This window comes from Buteo buteo, chromosome Z (genome assembly GCF_964188355.1).
Source record: "Buteo buteo chromosome Z, bButBut1.hap1.1, whole genome shotgun sequence".
In the NCBI taxonomy this organism is placed as follows: Eukaryota; Metazoa; Chordata; class Aves; order Accipitriformes; family Accipitridae; genus Buteo; species Buteo buteo.
Genome location: NC_134204.1, coordinates 3,552,667 through 3,571,803, shown reverse-complemented (window position 1 = coordinate 3,571,803; position 19,137 = coordinate 3,552,667). Strand labels below are relative to the sequence as shown.

The window sequence follows — 19,137 nt, the reverse complement described above, 5'->3', positions numbered from 1 at the left end:
TGCTGGTGGCCTGTCCCTAATGGAGCAGCGTGAGTTGCTGTCAGCATGTTCTCACCCAGGCCGAGACCAGGCCACCCCAGCCCTGGGAAGAGGGACCCCCTCCATGAGATGCATGGGCTGGTGGCACCTTGTGTATCTTCAGTGGGCTTGAAGACTTCACCAGACCCCCAGAGAGGCGTGAGCAGAAGGCCGTGCGGAGAGAAGCACCACTGCTAGTGGATGCAGCCCGACGCAGGCTGCCTCGCCAAGCTCGGCTGCGTTTTCGGAGCCTGGCAAGTAACGTTTTGGAGCACAGCAGAACCTGTGCCTCGTGCAGAGATCAGCACAGGCAGCTCTGTAAGGGAAAGGTTTTCCCTAAAACTTTGTGTTTGGGCAACCTTAGCATCAAATGGGTGAGCAGAGAAGATACCGCTTATGCCTTCTTATGGGCTTCTGACTTACGACACTTATGACTTCTAAAGAGTTTTTCTTTCCAAGCGCTCACTTGTTTCTTCTCTAGGGAAATGTCTCACCTGACTTCCCTAGCTCCCAGGGTATGCCCACAGAGGGACCTGGTACCCCTTTAGAGAAGGTGGCACCTAGCACAGCTTGTTGGTGGGTGCAGGATCAGCCCAGCTGACCTTCTGATGTCCTGGGTCGAGAAGCTGATACTTCTAATGGGAGCAGATTGTAGAAATCCTGAAACTGGCCTTGCTGGTGGAGTGTTTTGTAATTACTCATCCCCCACGCCCTCATTTGTACTTTGCATTTTCCCCAGTCTTGGCTGTTTTCACAACCCCATGCTGTGTGACAATAAGAAAAGTGGAGTTGTAGCAATTGCTCGTAGCTCAGAGAAGTGCGTGACTCTCCCCATGCAGAGCAGCCCAGCAGTCCCATGGATCTTATCTCAGGCATCTTCCTTAAAGACTTGCGACAGTAGGTCGATAAGGGGCCGCTGGAAAAGCAGAAAATTGCTATTGATGTCTTTCTGCGGAGAGCCTGTGAAGTGCAGCAGAACTGGCTTGTGCTCCCAGGAGGACCCATCTAGCAGACTGCGAGGCTTCCAGGAGGTTTTGGGGGCAGGAGTTCCCCAACTGTGGTCCATTAGACCACCAAGAGTGCCTGCAGAGCTGTGTCAGCGGGGCAGCATACCCTGCACCTTAACAGCACTCCCGGTTGTAGGGGATGATCATAGAACCATAGAATCATCGAATGGTTTGGGTTGGAAGGGACCTTTAAAGGTCATCTAGTCCAACCCCCCTGCAATGAGCAGGGACTGAAAAGTCTGTCCCCATCTTTCTTATAAGCCCCCTTATAAAAGGAGGTCTCCATGACGATCCCAACCGCAGAGCTGGAACAGATCCATCTTGTTGAGGACAAAGTCCACCACAGCCTTTCCCAAGGGCTCCTCTGGTTAAAAACAGGACTGGGAAACACCATCTTTCCTGCACCCTTCCAAGTACAGCGCGTTCATTCTGCTTAAGCTCCAAGTGGCACAAGTAGCTGGTTCTTTCCTTCTCCCCAACCAAAATGTGTCTCCGTTCTCACCCGTTGCCTCGTTTTACACCAGCGAGCTGGTTGCTACACTAGGATGACGCATTTGCAACACGTTGGTTCCTCTGCGGTCGTGGTCCACGTTCCCCGGGGGGAATACCAGCAGGCACCTCCTCGTGACCCACGCGTTAGATGAAAAGCATACCTGTGGGCAGGGACCGCAGAGCGGTTGCGAGGCTGGAGCTTCACGCCCGAGGCTGTCTGGATGTCCATGTGTGTTGCCACCTGGATGAATGAACCCGAGATGCCCATCGGGGCGCCAGGGCAAGCGGCACATGGGCTGCGGTCAGTCCTGCTTTCGCTGGGTCTCAAAGACATCCCAACGTCTTCGTGGCTCTGGGTGGATATTTTCAAGCTTTCTGTGCTTTCACGCTGGAGTCATCACCAAAGCATCAGAAAACACGGCATGCTAAGAGGTAGTTTGTGGCAAACGTTGCTTATATGTCATTTTGCAAGCGATATCATACACAATAATTAGTACCGTGCCTCGCAGGAGAAATATCGTTGCAGCTGGAAAGGGTAATGTATGCGCTGGGCTGCTCCCACTCCATCTCTCGGGGAGAATTGCTGAAGAACACAATTAAACCTGCGTGGTTTGGTGATAAGGGACGGTGGGGCAGGTTCTCTGGTCCTGCTCGTGGCGTGGGCACCCCTGAGAATACCAAGTAAGCACTTTAGCTTCTCAGCAGCCCAGATGATCTCAGAAAGCAGATAAAAAACCCAAATATTTGTGGATATGTGAATCCCATCGGCTTAGCTCTCTGGTCTGCTCCTCGTGGTCTGCACCGCGTGCATGTGCATCCATTGCCGTTCAGGAGGACCAAGCTGGTTCTGTGATGAAGCCCAGCTGCAATTTTGGGGCTTCTTTGCCCCATCAGCTGCTGTTGCATGCCCACCCCATGCTTACCTCTGCAAAGATGTAAAGAGCAGGTTTTGGAGCCACGGAGGCCAGGGGAGACTGGTCCCAGTAGCGTGCCACAGAAACCAGTTGCACTCAGGAGCCACCCTGCAAGGCACTGCAGCTCCCCCACTACACGCAGCACTTCCAGGAGCAGATCTTACAATTTATTTTGGGTTGCTTACAAAAATATTTAGCACCCAGAGCCGCCCCGGGCATGCTGGCCTCGCAGAGGACCTTGCCCAGTGCTCCATCTCTCAGCAGGACACAGAAATTTGGAAGAGGAGGAGCCCAGTATCTTCCACCAGTCTGCAAAGCTGCTAGTCCAGCACCAGAAACAAAAGTGAGAAGCCTTTCGCAACTGAGGCTGGGTATTATATGACTGGCTGGGCAGATTCTGGCATGCAGCCTCCTCTCTTAGGAAATCAAGCAGACTCTTTGTCTGCTTTCCAGCAGGAACTGCTGCTTTCATTGCCCGGCTTCGCCCGATACGGGGGAAACCGGCTGGAGAGCAAAGGGAAGTTTTTCTCGCAGACAGCCCCAGCCTCCGGGGGATGATTACAGGTTAAACCGAGAAGCGTGTGAGTCTCAGCTCACCTGCCCTGTTGTCTGCTTCGTGCTCCTTTTTTTGACTCCCTCATCCACGTTCATCAGCTGGTTTGAACCATGTGGGAACCCAGTGGAGAGGGATGGGATGGTGCCCGTGGTGGGGTTTGGGCAGATGCATGTGGCAGGGAGGAGCGGTTATAAATAGTTAAATAAATAATAATTTCAATGTGGGAGTGCTAATTTAATGGGTACAGCATGTGTACATTAAAATATTTTAAGTAAATATGAATGAGATTGCAAATGATGGATGCAATTGGTTGGGTTCAGGTTTATGGTCACACAAGTGCCAGTACTTCAGGGTTGTGATTTCCCTGGAGGTCTCGAAGCGTTTGCACCATTTTTTCTTACAGTGCCGTCAGGGCCCACATGGGGGTCAAAGAGCTTTGGGAAAGGCTGTGCTCTTGCTGAAGCAACCACCCCGCTGCTTTGGGGTGCCTGGTGCTCGCATGGGGCGAAGCAGCCTTTGAGAAATACATGCAAGATGTCATGGGTGGGTGAGGACATCGATGGCAGGACCCCAGGCAGCACGGTCCTTGCAGTGCAACCCTTACTGTCTGCCTTCAGCAGCAGTTCAGTGCCCGTGCCAGGCTAGGGAGAGCAAACTGGGCTCCTTGATCTCCTCCTGTCCCAACATGCAGGGGTCAGCAGCAGAAAGCTGGTGCCTACGCCCCGGGGAAGCTCCAGAGCCCTCCTCCAGCATCCTAGAAACATAGTTATGATCAGGAGCATGCAGAGGAACAGTGACGTCTTTCTGATCCTCCTGCCTTCGGATCGTTGCGCTGATGCAGGTGGCTGACAACCCTCTGTGGGCATGGACTTGGACTCTGGTTCCCAGAGCACCAGCAGATCTGCTGCACAGGGCCATGCCTGGATTTGGTGGGCAGGTTGTGGACCTCCCCAGCCCACATGTCACAGGCAGAGGTTGAACTGTGGCCGTTGGGACTGGTTATCTCTTGGTGCCTCGATGGAGCAGTGGAGCACATGGTGCCTGGATGGACAAGGTGGAGCACATGGTGCTTCGATGGAGCAGTGGAGCGTGTGGTGCTTGGATGGATGAGGTGGAGCGCATGGCATCTCAGTGGGCGAGGAGGAGAGGTCCCTGGATGGACGAGGGGGAGAATATGGTCCCTCAGTGGACAAGGGGGAGCTCCTGAATTCTACTTGTTCAGCCAGGTCACGTCAGATGAGGTCCAGGAGGGCAGCGTGAAGGCAGAGGGTGCCTGCCCAAGTCTGGGGGTAGGATATAGTCGCGGTTTCATCATAGGTAGGTAAGACTATTCCTCATTAGCCAAATATCCGAGCATTGACAGTGACATACTCATCCTCACAACCACCTTTTGAGGTAGGGAAGCGTGTCCCAACTCTGCAGGTGGGAAGATGGGGCAAGGAAAGCCCAAGTGAAGTTGCAGCCATTCCCTGACCACGTATCCCTGGCAGAGAGCAGGATCATCGAGGAGACCACAGCAGAGGAAGGGCTGGAATTGGGCCACGATAGGTCCTTCCTGATCAATCCTAACTCCACTTTTCTTCCTTTAATTTTCACATTATGTTCTTCACTAAAGAATAGCAAAAATAGGAAAGGTGAATATATATTTAATTTGCAGCCCTGCTTCATGCCATGCTTACGAGCTAAATACCCCAGGAGTGAATTTCTGGACTACTGCCTGTTTATGTTTCCCCCTAATTGATTTTTTTTTCTTTGTTGTTGTTGGGTTTAAAATAATCTCATGGGTTTTTTGCGAAGAATCTGTGAACTGTTTGTGAGAACTTATCTCAGAGCATGCGGCTTGGGCTTAACTAACATTTTCCAAACAGCTCAGCAGAAAGATAAACTGGGGAGGGGGGGAACTGTTGCATATCTGCAAAACCCCGGCTCAACCTTTGGCTAATGCGAGATAAAAACCGATGGACCACATGCTCATTGAGATGCTGTAAACATCGTCTTCAAAGCAAACAAACTGCTGTCTGCTGAAAACAGAAGAGGGTGAAGACAAAACTTTGAGAGCAATAATAATTCCTTGAATTACCCCTTTTTTTCCTAGCTATTTTCCAGCAGTTGTGGAGCTGGTAAACAAATAAGCATTTATTTGTAAAGGAAAGGAAACATGAAAAAATGAATGGGAAGGAGGGATGATAAGGCTGAGAATCAGAATTGTGATTTTAACTAAAGGATGGGACTTTGGAGCACATTTAGTTATGCTGGGCAATTTTTATATGGGCAGTTTTAATGAGTCCAACCACTTTCCAACGTTTGCCTTTCCCTGCTGAATTTCAGATATTAATGAAGCCAGTTTTCCCAATTTTTCTCCTTTTTCTTAGTGTTCAGTGCATGCACTCAGCTCCCCACTGTGCACAGGGATTAGCTCAGGGCCAGCAGGGTTTGTTCAACCCAAGGTGCCGGAGTGGAAGTGGTCATAGCTTCAAGTATTGCCAGCATTTGTAATTTTATCAGCCACCTCATGGTACAGTGTTTTTCATAATGCTCCAGCTCACTTTGTTGGCTGATTGAGAATCTCAGTATTTTATCTACTTGAAAAACAGCTAGAACAACTGTGCTTTCTCTTGTGGTTTTAGCAAAATACCTGAAACAGCATCTTTGTGTGCGTGGCAAAGTCGTCATAAAGATGAAAACAAAGAAAAATGTGTATTTTTGATCTGGTTTCAAGGGTCCTTGCTTGTGGTTTCAAGGTTTGTGGGGTGAGACGTGCTGAGCTCCTACACTTTGCCATTGCCAGGTAGAGCTGTTGACCCTCACTGCACGCCCTGAGTCTGAACCGAGAGGGGCAAGCATCTTCCTTCACCATCCCATGCCACGCACAGGAACATTTTGGATCTCTCTTGAAAGTTGCTTGTGCTTACAAGCTCATGTTTGTAATACAAAGTTCATGGAGAGCAGAGCAGGGTTGGAGTTGGTGCGCCTAAGACACTGTAGTTTCGCTGCAACCCATTGCACTTGCACCACTGTATCATCAGTCTAGAAGGAGCCGTATTAATTACAGTGTATTGGATGTAACGCTCTCCCATCAGGTAATTTTGTGGCTGTTAGAAGTGTCCCCACGAGGACGGAGAGGTTTGGTGGTGGGTGGCTGCCTCTTGGGCAGAGCCCTTCCCTTCCAAACAGCCGCTCCCAGGGCCGTGCTGCTCGAATGTTGTCGTCTGATGGTTGTATTTAGTCGCTGTGTACGTGAAACGAGTGCATTTTCTCATTGTCTGCCGTGAGATAAAAAAAGCAGTGTAACCTAAATAAAATCTATTTTGAAAGTTGTTAATCTAATTTCTCTATATTCTGCCCCACTTGCTCTCTCTCAGCAGTGGATACGCTGGTGATACCCTTTACCCTGCATTTTATCACTGTTGATCTAAATTCTTTGTGTCGATAATCTCTTTCCTCCCCTCTTCCTGTCCTGGAAGTGGCAAAAGCCAAGCCGGACGAAGAGATGGAAGAAAGGTCGTAAGGGAGGAGGAGGAGGAGGAGGTCATGCATTTCTCACTGCCTCTCTCTTCTCTCTTTTGCAGTTGTTGCAATCTCAGGATGTGAAGGAAGACGCTGTGCTTTGCTGCTCCATGGAGGTAGGGAAGCACCTGCACCGCCCACCCTGGTTCTCATTGCTTTGCCCCTTCTGTCCTTGGCTATGCACGTGTCAAGCAACTATTAGATGTTTCCAAACCCAAACAGCCGTGTTGCGTCTTTGCATTATAGAACCATAGAATAGTTTGGGTTGGAAGGGACCTTTAAAGGTCATCTAGTCCAACCCCCCTGCCATGAGCAGGGACATCTTCCACTAGATCAGGTTGCTCAGAGCCCCGTCCAACCTGACCTGGAATGTTCCCAGGGATGGGGCATCCACCACCTCTCTGGGCAACATCTTCCAGTGTCTCACCACCCTCATCGTAAAACATTTCTTCCTTCTAGCTAGTCTGAATCTCCCCTCTTTTAGTTTGAAGCCATTACCCTTGTCCTATCACTACAGGCCCTACTAAAAACTCTGTCCTGATCTTTCTTCTAAACCCCCTTTAAGCATTGAAAGGCCACAATAAGGTGTCCCCAGAGCCTTCTCTTCTCCAGGCTGAACAACCCCAACTCTCTCAGCCTGTCCTCACAGGAGAGGTACTTCAGCCCCCTGATCATCTTCGTGTCCTCTTCTGGACCCGCTCCAACAGGTCCATGTCCTTCTCATGTTGGGGGCCTCAGAGCTGGACGTGGTACTGCAGGTGGGGTCTCACCAGGGCGGAATAAATAAAAGACATGACCATGAGATAAGAGGTGGCCCTTGAGACTCTATCACTGGACTTTTGATGCATGTAAATGCATGCAAAAAGTTTGGTAGCTGGGCCCCATCACAAAATTATAACATCCTGGTTCCTTCAAATCTCACCCTGCATTTATTTTTTAAGCACAAAAACAGCTGTATTGGAGCAAAAGCTGCCCTGTGGCTCACACGGAGAGGTTTGCTGTGCTCAGCAGCAGCTTTGCAGAGAAATGCTGGTACAAATATAGCAAGGTTTCATTAGTTTCGCTTTTGGGATGTGATTGACCTGTGGGGATAGATGCTTTCCTTGCAGAGAGCAGTTGAAATTGCAGCCTGAATGGTTGAAATTCAGCAAAGCAACAGGCAACCAAGGAGGAGTTTGAATTTTTAAGGTTAGGACTTTGGGAAGCTCTGCATTCAAGCCCCACGAGCCTTCCATGATGATGGACTCATTGCTGTCCACTCCAAGCTTGGACTTTCTCCTCTGTGGGACCACCTAGGGCTTATGCTGCTCCATGGAGGCTCTCCAAGGAGTAATTGTTTAAAAAAAACCTTGGCTGTCCTCAGAGAAGCGGCACGACGGGTATAAATGCAGATCTCGGCAGGGCAGGATTTGTTATGCATACAGGAGGGCTCTGCTTATTCCGATTAATGACTGGGAGTCACTGACAGCTGTGAATCAGCGAGTAAATGAAGGGCCAGGTAGAAGGCAGGAATACCACATCACAGCCTGCACTTTGTTTTGACAATAGGATGATTTTTAGGTGGGATTTTTTTTTTTTTTTTTTTTTTTCCAAAGCAATCCAGCTTTGCCGCCTTTGAAGTCAGTGGGAGCTGAACCATTCGCTCCTGCAGCAGCCCGGCACGGATGCTTTTGAAAACCTCGCCCTTCGTGTTCGGCTCTTGGAGCCTGCTGCCGGGTGGTTTTGATTTTCAAAAACCACGACGCCTTTAACCTTGCCTGTTCGCCCTGCCGCACCGAGCAGGGGAGAACTGGAGGGCTGGAGGTTGTCTGTAAAAGCCGGCGAGGTGTTTTAATATCATAGAATGATAGAATCGTAGAATATCTCAAGTTGGAAGGGACCCACAAGGATCAATATGCCATGGTTGACCCCTTCTTCTTCTGACAGCTGCAGAGCACCGGCCGGCTGCTGGAGGAGCAGCTGCCCGAGATGATGACGGAGCTGTTGGCGATAGCACGCGACAAGATGCTGTGTCCCTCCGAGTCCATGCTGACGCGGTCCCTGCTGCTGGAGGTCATCGAGCTGCACGCCAACAACTGGAACCCCCTGACGCCCACCATCACGCAGTACTACAACAAGACCATCCAAAAACTGACGGCTTGAGGGGCAGGGCAAGGTGGGGTGGGAAGGGACGAGAAGAAGACATGCACCTTGACGGGATCCAGCAAGAGCTTTTCCGATTTAAATCCCCCAGCAGACCAAACCCCAGCATGCTCGAGAATACGTTCGTGGGGTGGGGAGGGAGAAGCATGTTTCTTTTTCAGCTGCGTCGCCAAGTGCCACCCCTCTTCCCCGCCGTGGTTTTGTTTTAGGGGTTTCTTTTTCTGAACACATTGCTCAAGCAGCAGCAACGCATCCCGCCGGGTTATTGTTTGGCTTTCGAAAGAAGATGGAGAATTTGGAAAAAAAAAAAAAAAACCCAACAAAAAAAACCCCGAATCCAAGTGGGGGCTAGTATTGTTTTCACGCCGTCCTCCTGCCTTGCCCCGGCCAACTGGCAGGAGACAGCAGGCAGCAGATGTCTCGGGAGGACAAAGCCAGACACACACTACACCAGACGCTCATAATTGATGGCTTTTGTCGAGCGGGGCTTGCGTTAGGTTCCCCCCCCCTTCTCTTGTCTTCGACTTTCTGTGTGTCCCCCCTATTCGCCACCCCTTCGAAAGCAGATCGGAGAGCGGGATGACTTTCTTATTTGCACTGGGTTTTCTTTTTCTCGAGCGTTTGTATTTTCTTCTTATTTTATTGTATCGTTGAACGGACAATTGCGAGCAGCTCGGAGACGGGGAAAGCAACGCCTTCCCGCGAGCTGACTAATGGTTTACGTGAAGATGCTGAAGCAGAAGGAGTATTTTAAAGGAGTCCAAAAGCCACTGCAGAAGTAACGTAGCCACCATCGTCTTGCCAGTAAACTCCTCGATGGATTGAGAAACATGTCCTCTGAGCTGGGAGCTCTAAGAAACAGGGGATTCTGTGGCTCTTGCTGTTCAAGTCGCCGTTATCCCTCAGCCACTATAACCCATCTATCTTTTTTGTAATAATTTTTTTCGTTTCCATTGAAGGAGTGCTTTATTGTAATTACTGTCATGGTTGTAATTATACATTTAAATCCAGGCCTGTTATAGTCGGGCCTAATAATGTACAGGGCGAGGGAGAAATGAAGGTTTGATGTTCTTCTTTGGAGACTGGGAAAGAGAAGACAAGATGTGAATAGCAAAAAGGAGGAAAAAAGAAGAGGAAAAAAATAGGAAAAGCCAAAAATAGAGGTTTTGAGCCTGGCTTCTAACTAGCTGAATTTGCTATCCAGTGTTTCTAGGTGTGCGGTGTGCAGGAGCGGCTCTGTCCCGTGGTCGGTGTAAGTGGCACCGTGTCCTCAAGGGATGGGTGACGTGTTCAGCGGAGGAGAGTTTGCTCAGGGATCCCTGGGTTGCTCTGGGATCCCCAGGTTGCTCCATGCTGGAGCATCCCGAGGGAGAGAGCGGCTGCTGGGGGGGTGATGCCGAGATGCCACGTGGGCGAGGAAATGCCCAGAGGGTTAGGAGGCTGGTACGGAGGAACGCACCACATCATTGCATCGCTCCCCGAATCATGAACAAGACTTCGTGGTCTCCTTATTTGCTTGCTAGCGATGCTTTTACCTGCTAAATCACTTCTGGTGCTTATTTTGGTGAAGCCTAATGGGGGCGCGAGCTGCCCCGTCCCATCTGCACAGTGGAAGAGGAGCCAAGGAAGGCACGATGCCGGCAGCCCGTCCTGTTTTCATCCCATTTTTCAGTTTACTTTCCCAGTGATAAGAAGAGCATTTATGCCACAGTGCCGGCACGCACGGATCCCGGACCAGGCAAGCTGGGTCTCATCTCAGCAGCTCAAACCCATTTTTCCAAGCAAAACGTTGAATTTCTGGTGGCTTGTAGAGAAGAGAGATTTCACCCCAACCTCTTTGGATGTGCAGTATGTTCTTGGGTGCCTTATGAATGTGTTGGTCTGTCCGCGATGGGGAGGAAGCTTTCGCTGCAAAAATACAAAGGGCAGGAATTTTCAGCAGAAAATGCATTGCAGGAGACAAGAGTCCTGATGCTGCGGTTCAATATTATTTGAATTTTCTTCTGGTTGGCTGCTGATGCGGTTTCTAATCCGCACATGGAGCAAGAGGAGCAAGCTGGAAACAGGAGCTTCAATTTTCCTGTCTACCCAGAAAGCAGCAAAATTATTGCTGGATGCGCTGGACTTGTCTAGGAAAATTAATTTCTGCTTCGTGGATTGAAGCCTGGGAGCTTCGCATGGTGACGGCGCCTTGCTTTGGGTCAGCTTTGTTAGTAGCAATGGGGTTTGATAGTATTAATGAGCAGCTGAACTTGATTAAGGCAGCAAAGCCCATCAGTATTACAAGGCTCAGGGTTGCGCCCTTTGCTCTTGGCTTTTCCTGCTCCCTGATTTCTCAGGGAGCAGAGGAGAAGGGGATTTAACACCCATTGCAGCATGCCCAGGCACAGCATTAGTCTTCTGGGAGAAGACCTGAAAATGAATTTTGTCTTGATTTTTTTTTTTTAAAAGAACAGAAAAGTCCTCTAACGGAGGCACAGCCTGATCGGTCAGGGTGCCAGGGATCCTGCCGGCAGCGATCCACACCACCGCTCCGGCCCCTGCAGCATCTCCTTTCCCTTTCCCCCAGAATTCACTCTTGGGTTGTAGTGAAAAAGAAAAAAAAAAAAAAGAAAAACCCAGAGAATTGGAGATATTGCTTCTAAAAACCTGAATTTTCACCCATCAGTGCATCAGGAGGCATTCAGAGGCAAAGTGTAAGCCACGTGGCAGTGTTTGTGCTTAAGCATTTCCCTACCCCTACCAGCCATGAGGCTTTATTGAATTTTCCCGTTGGGGTGCAATCCTGCAACCCCCACCAACCAGGCTTTGCCCTTGACTTTTCCCCTCCAACACCAGGATTTCTCCCACCGAAGAACTTTTATGTGAAATCTGTCGGGTTTTTAATGTCTTGCCATTTATCTCCGCTATTAATGTACATTCATCCAGCCATTAACCGCTTTGGTACGTCAGTTGCTCCGTTGATACGAGAATCAAAATGTTGACCCAAAACGGGGGTTTTTTCCCCAAAATTATGTGCTGCCAATGGTATCTTTCTGAAGTCTATCAGTAGGAGGTCGGTGGGCACGTGGCATCATTAACCACGGTACCGTGTTGGGAAAAGAGGTACCAGGAGGTCATTTGATGGGGCAGGATGGGGGATAGCACTGGGACATTTTTGGGATTCCTGGTGAGAGCACCTAGGGATGTCATTGAGTATTTTCTTCTCTTTTTTTGGCTTTCTTTAGAAACAGTCGCCAAAGAGTGTAATTCTACAATGTGCATTTTTGAAGGTGTGAAGCCACTGGCTACATCTCCCCGAATTAGCCAGATTTGATCTTCGCTGCTCAATAAAACTATCCACTTGGGGGTTTTAATATATTTTCCCCATACAGCTATATCAGCAAAGGGGAAAATAACCTCCTTGGGCCAAATATGTGTGGGGCCAAACCTTGGGCTGGTGTAAAGGTGAGTGTCTGAAGCATCTGCCAAGGAGCGATGCTCTGCACCGCCGCCGTGCCGGTCCCCCTCGGATGCAGAGCAGGTTTGCCGGCTCCCTGCCAGACTCCCCAGCATCTAATTCACCACATTCATGGTGAAATTCTTTCCAAACTGAGTTTTTTTCGCTACACGCCAAGTGATTTGCTCGGTTTCCCCAAGAGGGATTTCACCCCTCTTTGGAGAAGTCTCATGTATATGGAGGTGAAACAAAAATGGGGAAGAAAAGGGAAAAGTAAGCGATTTGCTTAGTTCCCCTCTTCCCCAAAGGAGATTAATTAGTATCTATTCTTAGCATGATTGATGGCTTTGAAGGAAAACTTGTCAGAATAACTTATGATTTATTTTCGAGCTTATTTTTATAACATCCCTCACTTGGAAGTCTCTCAAAATCTTAAACACGATTTTTTATTTTTTTTTTCCCCGCTGGATATTTTATGGCTTTACACTAATTTTGCTCTTCTTGGTGTTAGCTATTAGCCAGTCCCGGTGATACTTTTAGTATTTTTTTCAGGAGAAATGACACTAAGGGTTGTGAAGTCCACTGTCAATAGCCAAGGGAGCTGCGGTGTCCTGCAGAACACGGAGTTGAACGCTAGTAATTCATTATTTTTTTTTAATGTATTTATTTGCATTTGAAAAAGCGACATTTTTAATTTAATCATATTTGTTAAACTAAGCGCTTTAAAAACAAATTTAAAAAATTAAAAAAAAAAGGAAGAAGGTTTTGGGGAGAATAAAGACTAGATATTCATACTAGAGAAAACACGAACTCATCGTTTTCAGCATTTCAGAGACTGTTAAAACAAGGGAGCTAATAACTCTTTGTGGCAATTCAGTCTTTGTTTATAGAACATCCAGACCCACTGTATGCTATAAAATGCATCATCTGAGTAATAAATGTTTAAAGCTTGACATTTCCCCATCGTTTTGTGGGTACGCGCTATTACTTGTGCTGGTCTGGGAGAGACCCTTCTTCTGTTTAGGATGGAAAAAAAGGAAGATATGGGGTGGGGAAGGGAAAAATCCCTAATGGTGTCTGCTTGGAAATGTAGCAGAGGGACTGATCCTTCCCTCTGTGGGGATGGCTCATCCCATGCTCCGGGCGCCGGGTTGGATCCTGCGCAGTGTTGCGGCTCCGGTTGGAGTTGGTCCGTCTCCCCATCATTTCTCATGGGGGTGAGGATGAAGCCCATGGGAGCGGTGTAAAGGGCTCGGAGGTCCATGGGTGATGGAGTGGGCTGGATCTCCTGGCTCTGCCTCCCCAGCCAGCCGCTCCCCTGCTCCCCAGCCTCTATCCTAAAGGAATTGCCCATCTATTTATGTTCTACCTTGGCTGGACCTGGGGTTCTGTTGGAGAATCCCCCGTTTATCACATCCATTTCACCCAACGCTACAGCACGCAGCGGCAATGAGGGCTCGCAAACCACTTCTGCCTTTTACCGCGTTCGACCTCCTTCTAAAAAAAAAAACTTTAAAAAAGCAGTTTTTCTAAGAAGTCTCCTCTGGAAAACCCTTCTCTAGCCCAAGCCAATTAATTTTTGGCTAATTGAAATGTGTGCATTGGCCTGGGAAGCCATGCATGTCACTGGAGGTGAGCGGTTTGTGCCTGTGCGTCATCGGGCTCCGGCCAGAAAATTAGAGGTGAACCGGTTCCCACTTTTGAAGAAGTAGTCATGCAAAATGCCACCCGTGACCACGTGTGTGTGCTCAGAGCTCACTGCAACGCAGCTGAGCTGCGAAATAAATATGAAAAGGAGGTGGAAGAAGGTGAGGCTGTTGCTTTCGGGATCATCTCCTTTTGCATCTCCTAGAAGCTAGATATTAACCTCAAAGTCCATGCAAAGCATTTTATATGAGTTAAACTCAATTTGCCCCAAAATCTCACTTTTTCTGCTCTTCTACCTGCAGTCGAGGTCTCAGCCATCATAAGCAACATCCGCGTTGGTAAATGAGGCATAGCCAAGGTCAGGTGGTGGAGAGTGACCCACGTCCTTAATGGCACTGAGTCGATCCATGACGCTTGCTTTCCTTTTTCATAACCCCTTGTGTTTTATTTGCCCCCCACAGCCCATTTCTGGTGCAGCTCCCCGGTGCGGCACACCCAGGCTGGGTCCCCTGCCCAGGGGACAACGCTGTCCCCACACCTGATCTTTTCTGTACTGCCACAAAAAGTAGATGACGTGACCTACCAAGCAGCATTACGCGTGATGTGGGGCATCACCTCATCCATCCTTCTGCCCCAAAGCAGGACCGACCGCACCAGCACCCTTCCTGGGGCAGTTTGTCCAACCTGCTCCTAAAACCTCTGGTGAGGGAGGGCAGATCACCCATTGCATCCCCAAAATGTCTTGTGATGGGCAAGGGGATCATTCCTGGATGTTTGCATAGGGCTATAAATTAGAAATATATAAACCCCCTGTTTAGTCCTTCGGACAATCACCAGACGTTGCTTTGGGTTATTTTGGTGATAGCACAGGGTAAAAACAGTAACCTGGTTTGTGACATCTACCGCTGAAAAGCTGACCCAGTACGAACTGGTTTTGTCGTGTTACTTCTAGTTACTCCTGGGTCCTACCCGTAGTTTCTGTTGCTGCATCAACTGGGTGGGAGAAGGTTTTGCGGTGAGACAAATCACTGCTGGTGGGTAAATGAAGGATAAACCCATCCAAATCTCTCCTCCAAAGCCACCCTTTCCATGGATCCATCCCTAAACATCCCTATCAACCGCCCCAACCTACAGCCAGACCCTACAGCTCCAGGGTGTGCTGGAGCTGAATATCGGCTTGTTCCACCACATCAAGGTTGTGAGCATCTGGACCAGCTTCAGAAAGAGCTCATCAACACTGGAGTTGGGCTGGGAGCAGCCAAGCCAAGAGCGGGGATGGTCTCTGGGCCCTGGGACCACTGAGATATATTAAATGAGAAAATAACCTGCAGTAAACATAAGATTTTGGATTAAATGGATCGTCATTGCGGCAGATCTGAAGCTTTCAAGATGCAGGAATATTTCTGTGAATTCCTCATGGCTGCCAAAACCCCAGACAGCAGCAAATAAAGAAACCCCAGGAATCAGAGTAAGTTTGCTTGGCTTTCCTAAAACACGGCAAACCGGCAAATAGCCGGGATGTTCTCCTCTTTCAGCGGCTCCACTTCTAATAGTGAATAATAAGCAGAGTTTTTAAATGCTTATGCTGGTGGCAAAATGGGTAACAAAGATAAATCCTAAGTGACAAAGTACGTTCACACTTAATGTAACAGCATTGCTGCTGTGTTTGCAAGATGAACTGTAGCTTAAATGATTATTGCTTGGGACGCAACAAGAAGAACAGTGATATTAAAACAGTAATGCACATTACAGGACTATATGGCCTCTTGCTTTTGGATCCTATGTTGCGATCTCTAATTAAAAAGCCAGAGACTTCTGTGGCTACATAAATGTGACTACTGAGCCTAGCTTTATGTCTATCCTACTCCTCAGGACTTCACTGAATTAATTCCCAGAGCTGGATTTCTGCAATAAAGATCCCATCCTTGGGCTGTAATTTAATGATGTAAACATTTCCAGGGATGCAGACACTGCCTGGAACTCTTGGAGAGTTGCTGTGGTTATCCTCGCCGTTAAAGATGAGCGCAGGGTCTCAAGGATGGATGGTCCCACGGCAGGTAACCGAAACGGAGCCTTCTTGGGGAGGTTTGGCTTCCTCCGGCCCATGCAAAGGCATCGCTCCCCTCGGAGCTGCAGCCTTTGAGGGGGGTTAGCGGCATTGCGAAGGGCAAAGCCTTGGTGGATTGGATGCTAAATCGATGCCTCATCCCATGCCGGATCAAAGCTGGCTAACCATTTCCCACCAGTTGTGGCCATGCCACAGAGTTAATGGGGAAAAAAAATGCGAAGCGCCTCTCAAGAGAAATGCCGAGATTTCAGAATTCCATTCTGTCCTAAATTGTCTGAGTTTTTCACCGAAGCATTTTGTTTCAATGTATGTTATGTTGCTGTAGCAATAACATTTAAACAAAGTGCTTGGACTTTATTAGCACAGACCTTTTCAGTAACTTCCCGTAGACCTTTCCCATCAAAAGTTTCCGCTTTGGGAAAGCAACGCCGGGAGGTGGCAAAGGTCTGATGGAAGCAATCACCTGCCAGAGGGAAATGCTTCGGCATTTAATGTCTGTCCCCACGCGTGTCGGTCTTAGACGTCCAAACACGACATGAACATGCCAAGACGGGGAGGGAGCTGCACAGACCCCACTGGTGCTGCTGGTGACCCCACGGCAGTCACTGATGGTGGAGCTGTAGAGAAGAAACCGGGTCCTGGAGCAGATGAGTGCCTTTGCAACTGGTGGAGATGTGGTGAGTAGAGCCAGCTGAGGAACTGACCTGCAGCGAGTGTCTGCACGTGCGTGAGAGGTGGAGAAAGCGGTCCGTGAGATTCCCTGGTGTCTAGGGCCTGTGCAAAGTCCAAATGGGTGGTTATGGGGACCATTTCCACACTCCTGCAGGCAGCACCGAGCGTGGGTTTTACTTGGGGGATGCTTGGAGGTACCAGTGGGATCCCCAGGCTTCCTGATCCAAGAGACAAATCCCATCGGCTTTCTCTTCACGCACGCACCAGAGAGGAGTTCCTTCTGGCTGTTGTGCTATGCGTGGAGATGGGGAGCAAGCAGCTCGCTCCTACCTTTAAAAATAATAATAGTGAGCTCTGCAGGAGCCTGGGCTTTCTTGGCACACAGTCCCATGCTCCGGCGTCAGATGTGCAACCCCCTGTGCGGGATCCGGAGCCAGGATGCCGGGCACAAGTGGGACAGGAGCAGCGTCAGCCTGACGTGCCGTGGTCAGGCATCGGCTGAGCTGGTGGTTCCCCAGGTCCCATGTGTCAACCACAGCCAAATTATCTGTCATTGGTACTTTTTTGTCCACGGGATAAAACCTGAAAAAAAATCCTGATCGGCGTTTGCTACTCCCCGCCTTGGTAACATCTCCTGAATCCTCGTGGTTCTCCTACAGCTTGGAGCTATCATGGGTAGGGAGAAATCTTCCTGTGTGCTGGCCAGCCGTGCCCCAGAGCTGCAGATCTGCCTCACGGCAGGGGAGCGTATCCCAAACAGGTCCCAGCACTGGTGCCGAGGGGAAATTTTTGTTTTAATGCACTGCAGAAGGGCCCCTAGCAATGGGATGGAGCCAGTCTCCTGGAGGTTTGTCCCCTCCAGCAGCCTTGCAGGACCATCCTCCTCACCTACCATCATCTCTCCAAACCTCCTGGGCAATCAGGGACCATAGCTGGGACTTGGTCCTCCCAAAAACTCCCTGCCCAACCCTCAACCCTACAGAAACCTCCAGGCATTCCTCCTCGTCCATCAGCCCTGTGGACAGAGAAGCAACACCACATCTCCCAGTAGTTATTGCCACCTGCACGCTGGGGTGAGAAGAGCACCCTTCAAGCTCAGAGATCAATTTTGATATTACATTTTTTGATATTTTAAAATGTTGAGCTCCAAAAGATCTCAAATTCACCTTTCAAAGCAAGTCTGGAAGAGGCCAAATTCGGTAAATCGGCGGCGACGGAGCATGAGGGTGGGAGGAAAAACTGCGTCAGGAGATGGGTTACCAAAAACCTGTCTGGTGGTAATTACACATGTCGTCTGATGAAAAACTGGTTTGAGGGCAAACGCTGTAAAATATTGCTCTGGGGAGAGAAGGATGACAAAGGTTGTGAAATCCAGTTCGTGGATTATTTTACAGCTAAGGTAACTTCTATCCCTAGGGCTGTATTTTACAACTCATGCGAGAAATCAAACCCCAGTTCGCAGGTCTGCTCTGCTCTTCTTTTAAAGCACAAAAATGGGGCGTATTTGCTAGAAAACAAGGGTTTGTGCTGATTTTCTAAAGATAAATGCAGTCTTATTTGGGGGGGGGGGGCAGTGAAGCATTTGGGAGAGGGATTGGGTTGCATGTGGAGACTGCAAGTGGTTTTTACAATCATTGCATGGACACATCCTCCCGTACATATTCTTTATATAAAATTGCATTTCTGTTGTTTTTGTGAGCACTTAAAAGTGCTGCTGCGGGGGCTCTCCCGGGGAGGCTAAGCCCAAATAACCCAGCTCTGCTGCTTGAGTTCTGTTTTTCAGCCCAATTTACCCATTTTTTTTCCCCCATTTGCTCTCTGTCCTGTAACTTAAATTTCCCTTCGCTCCCTCTATGTTTGCAGACAGGGCTCCTTCCCCTCTCCACCTCCGTGCTGTCACCTTTGGCCACCTCAGCTCCTTTTCCACAGCCGAGGTTGTCTCCTCCTCAGGGACGACAAGTTGACCTTGTGCCAGTCCCCATCTGCACTCACCTTTTTGGGGACAGGTAACCATGCCTGGCCCCTGCAGTTCCCATTTATATCCCCAGCACCTTGCAAAAGGCTTTTCTCTCTTTTTAACACTTAGAATAGAATCGTAGAATCATTACGTTTGGAAAAGACCTCTAAGATCATCAAGGCCAACCATCAACCCAACACCACCATGCCCACTAAACCGTGTCCTGAAGTGCCGCGTCTACATGTTTTTTGAACACCTCCAGGGATAGGGACTCCTCTTTCTGCTGCTGCAAACCCTTTACTGGTGGGATTTTGGGATGCAAACCTAGCACACCCCAGGCAATCACCACCACCCGTGTGCATCGATGTCACCCATGGAAAAGCTGCGAGGAGGTTGCAGGGAGCGTCATATCCCCCTGCTCCTCCATGCGCAACCCATCGCCTCCCAATTCCTCCCCTAATTACCCTCTCTTCCACCTAATTGCCCCCGGCGATGCTGGATCAAAGCACCCCTCCTAAGGAAAGCAATGACAAAAAAAAAACCAACCCAGAGGAGCCCTGAGCAAAGGCAAATCCAGCAGCAATCGTCACGCGGAGACGTGGCCCTGGCTGGACACGGCAGGGGACAACCAGCCCCGTGGGATGGTGATGCACCATGGTCACCTCCAGGAGATGCTGGACGTGGCAGCCGGTGGGCAGAGGGGTTTTGGGGACACGCA

General features: G+C 49.3%; 1 protein-coding gene across 4 annotated transcripts in view; it reads left to right on the top strand.

The window, feature by feature from the left end:
* CTIF (cap binding complex dependent translation initiation factor) overlaps positions 1 to 13,028 on the top strand; it is a 143,113-nt gene extending 130,085 nt beyond the window's left edge. For all 4 annotated transcript variants that reach the window (XM_075019538.1, XM_075019539.1, XM_075019536.1 and 1 more), the window contains 2 exons: positions 6,557 to 6,610; positions 8,421 to 13,028. In XM_075019538.1, the coding sequence (XP_074875639.1) occupies positions 6,557 to 6,610; positions 8,421 to 8,636 (270 nt within the window). In that variant the 3' untranslated portion in view covers positions 8,637 to 13,028. The remainder of the gene's footprint in view (positions 1 to 6,556; positions 6,611 to 8,420) is intronic.
* Positions 13,029 to 19,137: the final 6,109 nt, after the last annotated feature.